Source organism: Nicotiana attenuata, unplaced genomic scaffold, assembly GCF_001879085.1.
Source record: "Nicotiana attenuata strain UT unplaced genomic scaffold, NIATTr2, whole genome shotgun sequence".
Lineage (NCBI taxonomy): Eukaryota > Viridiplantae > Streptophyta > Magnoliopsida > Solanales > Solanaceae > Nicotiana > Nicotiana attenuata.
In genome coordinates this window covers 2,808-5,897 of record NW_017688972.1, presented here as the reverse complement: position 1 = coordinate 5,897, position 3,090 = coordinate 2,808, and the positions used below count along the sequence as shown (strand labels likewise).

Sequence of the window (3,090 nt, the reverse complement as noted above, 5' to 3'; positions counted from 1 at the left end):
TTTGTGACCATCATTGATGATCATTCTCGTAACCTCTGGGTGTATCCTCTGAAATCTAAAGATCAAGCACTTAGCGTGTTTAAGGAATTTCAGGCCTTAGTTGAGAGACAGACGGGGAAGAAATTAAAATGTATTCGCACTGACAATGGTGGTGAATATTGTGGTCCCTGTGATAACTATTGCAAGGAACAAGGAATTCGTCATCAGAAAACTTCGCCCAAGATGCCTCAGTTGAATGGTTTGGTGGAGAGGACGAATAGAACTCTAGTTGAGAGAGTTAGATGCTTGCTTTCAGAGGCTAAATCGGGGATTGGCAATTAATATGTTTGAAATAGTTTTTAGTGCTAATTATGTAAAAAAAAACTTGTTTAATTTTATTTTATTTTTTCTTTTTACGCGTGGTGTTCTTTGACTATGCGCAGGTTACAGGTTAAGCTTGGTGCATGACTCGAGCTTCTGAGAAAGAAGTGCTAGCATACGAGCCAGAGATAGAAAAATAAGTGTGACAGCTGAGGAAGGAAATAGATCTCACCGAGATATTAGAGAAGATTAGGGCAATCCTCAACCAAAGGAACTATGGTTGGAAACAGTGATGATAACGTAGATTTGGCTGCAAGAGAGGCAAACCAACAACGAGAAAAAGCTGCACGGGATGCTGAGGAAGCAGCTATTTGAGATGCGCAGATTATCTATGAAGAAGAGAAGGCTCAGAGAATTGCTCAAAAACTCATGCCTTGGCTGCAGACCAGTTACGAAAACTATAGACTCCCGAGCCTGGAAGACCACGTTGGCGATTATGCTAGAACGGTCTACAATCAAGGCTTATCAAGTGTTAGACCACAACCAATTGTAGCTAACAATTTCAAGTTGAAGCAAAGGTTGCTTCAAACCATTCAAAACTATTGTGTCTTCAGAGGAAAGATGAACGAAGATCTAAACACACATCTAATGGACTTCGAGGAGATTATGAACACCTTTCAATACAATGGGGTGTCACAAGATGCAGTGTACCTAAGGGCATTCCCCTTTTCACTTAAAGATGATGCAAAGCAATAGCTTCGAAGCTTGCCCACGGGATCGATTAGAACATGGGATGAGATGAACAGAAAAGTCCTTGATAAATATTTCTCCTCAACTAAGACGGGCAAGTTTAGAAGAGAAATCCATAACTTCTGCCAAAAAGAGTCTGAAACTGTTTCTGAAGCATGGGAGAGCTTTAAGGAGATAATTAGAAAGTGTCAACATAGTGGAATTGAACTTTGGATGTAACTCTAGGACTTTTAGGATGTATTGACACCAGCCTCGCGTAGAAAATTGAGCAATGCAACCAGAGGCCCATTGATGAAGAAGACTCCGGAGGATATAGTTATAATTCTTGATGAGTTGTCTGAAGATGCAAATCAGTGGCCCTCTGAGAGTGCTGAAAGAAGAAGATCAATTGGTGTTCACCATGTTGATGCTAATACATCTATGCAGGTATAGCTTGATGTTATGGCTAAAAATATACGGAAGCTCACCATAGCTTCGATACAAAGTGAGCCTCACGCAGCTTGTGATATATGTGGAAGATGACACCCTACTCATAAGTGTCGGGCCTCAACTGAGGAAGTGAATGCTGTGCGAAATTATAATTTTAATGCAATGGGTTAGAAGCACCCCGATTTTTCATGGAGTTCACCTGGGGGTACTGCGAATGCATGGCAACAAAACAACCCCAGATTTCAGGGACAAGGAGCTCCTGGTTTCATGAATCAACAGAGGCTACAGTTTTAGCCTCAACAGCCCAATCAGCCTGGTCTAGAAGATCTTATGAAAGCTTTCATTATGAAAACTAATGAAAGATTTGAAGTACAAGGGGCAACAATTCTAAAATTAGACAAGACAATTGCAACAATATTATCTGAGAGGGTTCCAGGAACTCTCTCGGCTGATATTGAAAGAAATCCCAAAGAAACGGTGAATGATGTAACCGTGAGAAGTGGCAAGTGTTGAAAGATCCCACCCCAATCCAAAAAGATGTGATACTTGAAAAAGAAAGTGGGGAGCAGTTGAAGAATGATGTTGATAAGAAGAAAAAAGGCCAGAAGAAAGCTGAGAAAAGAAGGAAGAAGAAAATTCGAGAAGGGAGGAACCTGGGGAAAGCGAGCATATGCCTGCTTTACCTTTTCTCCAAAAGCTATGTAGAGAAAAGTTGGAATAGCGATTTGAGAGATTTCTGGACGTGCTAAAACAGGTTCATGTAAACTTTCCATTCACATAAGTGCTCTCACAAATGCCTGCCTATGTTAAGTTCTTGAAGGAGATCCTGACGAAGAAGAGGATAATAGAGGAGACTGCAGTGGTCAAGCTCACAGAGCATTGCAGCGCGATATTGCAAAATAAACTCCCACAAAAGTGTGGAGATCCAGGGAGTTTTACTATACCTTGCTCATTAGGAACTATTAATTTTAATAAATCTTTATGTGACTTTGGTGCCTCAATTAATTTAATGCCTCTATCTATTTACAGGAAACTGGAGAAGGAGATTGAAGAGATAAGGTCTTCACCAATATCTTTGCAGCTGGCAGGCCAAACGACTTTAATACACGAGGGGATAGTGGAAGATGTGTTAGTTCGGGTGGATAAGTCTGTATTTCATGTAGATTTTGTAGTGGTGAAAATAGAGGAAAACAAGGAGGTCACTCTCATCCTAGGAAAACCATTCTTAGCGACGGGCATAGCTATATTAGATATACAAGAGAGAAAACTCATGCCTAGAGTGGGTGAGGAAATTGTGACTTTCAAGATGGATGTAGAAAAGGGGGCGCAAAAGGACAAACCAGCTGCAAGTGTTGAGTGGAAAATAAAGGGCTCGAAAGAGAAGGTTGGTGAGTGAGAAAGATAAGTGTGTACCCAAAAAAGGCCGAGAAGCAGTTGTCTGCATGGATGTGTGCATTAGTTCGGGCACGAGGAATGGAGCCCGACTTCGACTCAGATTCGGACTAGATATTCAGGGAAGTTTCCTTTACCTTATGCTTTTTAATTGTGTGTCATAGGGACATGCCACAACTTAAAGAGTGGGATGTGGAACATTTGTATGTTGTATGTATA

General features: G+C 41.0%; 1 protein-coding gene across 1 annotated transcript; it reads left to right on the top strand.

Annotated features, from left to right (window-relative positions):
* Positions 1-2,272: 2,272 nt before the first annotated feature.
* LOC109222374 lies at positions 2,273-2,875 on the top strand. The gene has a single exon (XM_019386740.1). It carries the CDS (start codon positions 2,273-2,275, stop codon positions 2,873-2,875), a length of 603 nt encoding a protein of 200 aa, XP_019242285.1.
* Positions 2,876-3,090: the final 215 nt, after the last annotated feature.

Excerpts from the sequence above, each read along its gene's own strand:
- LOC109222374 (XM_019386740.1), top strand. The coding sequence starts at position 2,273 with ATGCCTGCCTATGTTAAGTTCTTGAAGGAGATCCTGACGAAGAAGAGG.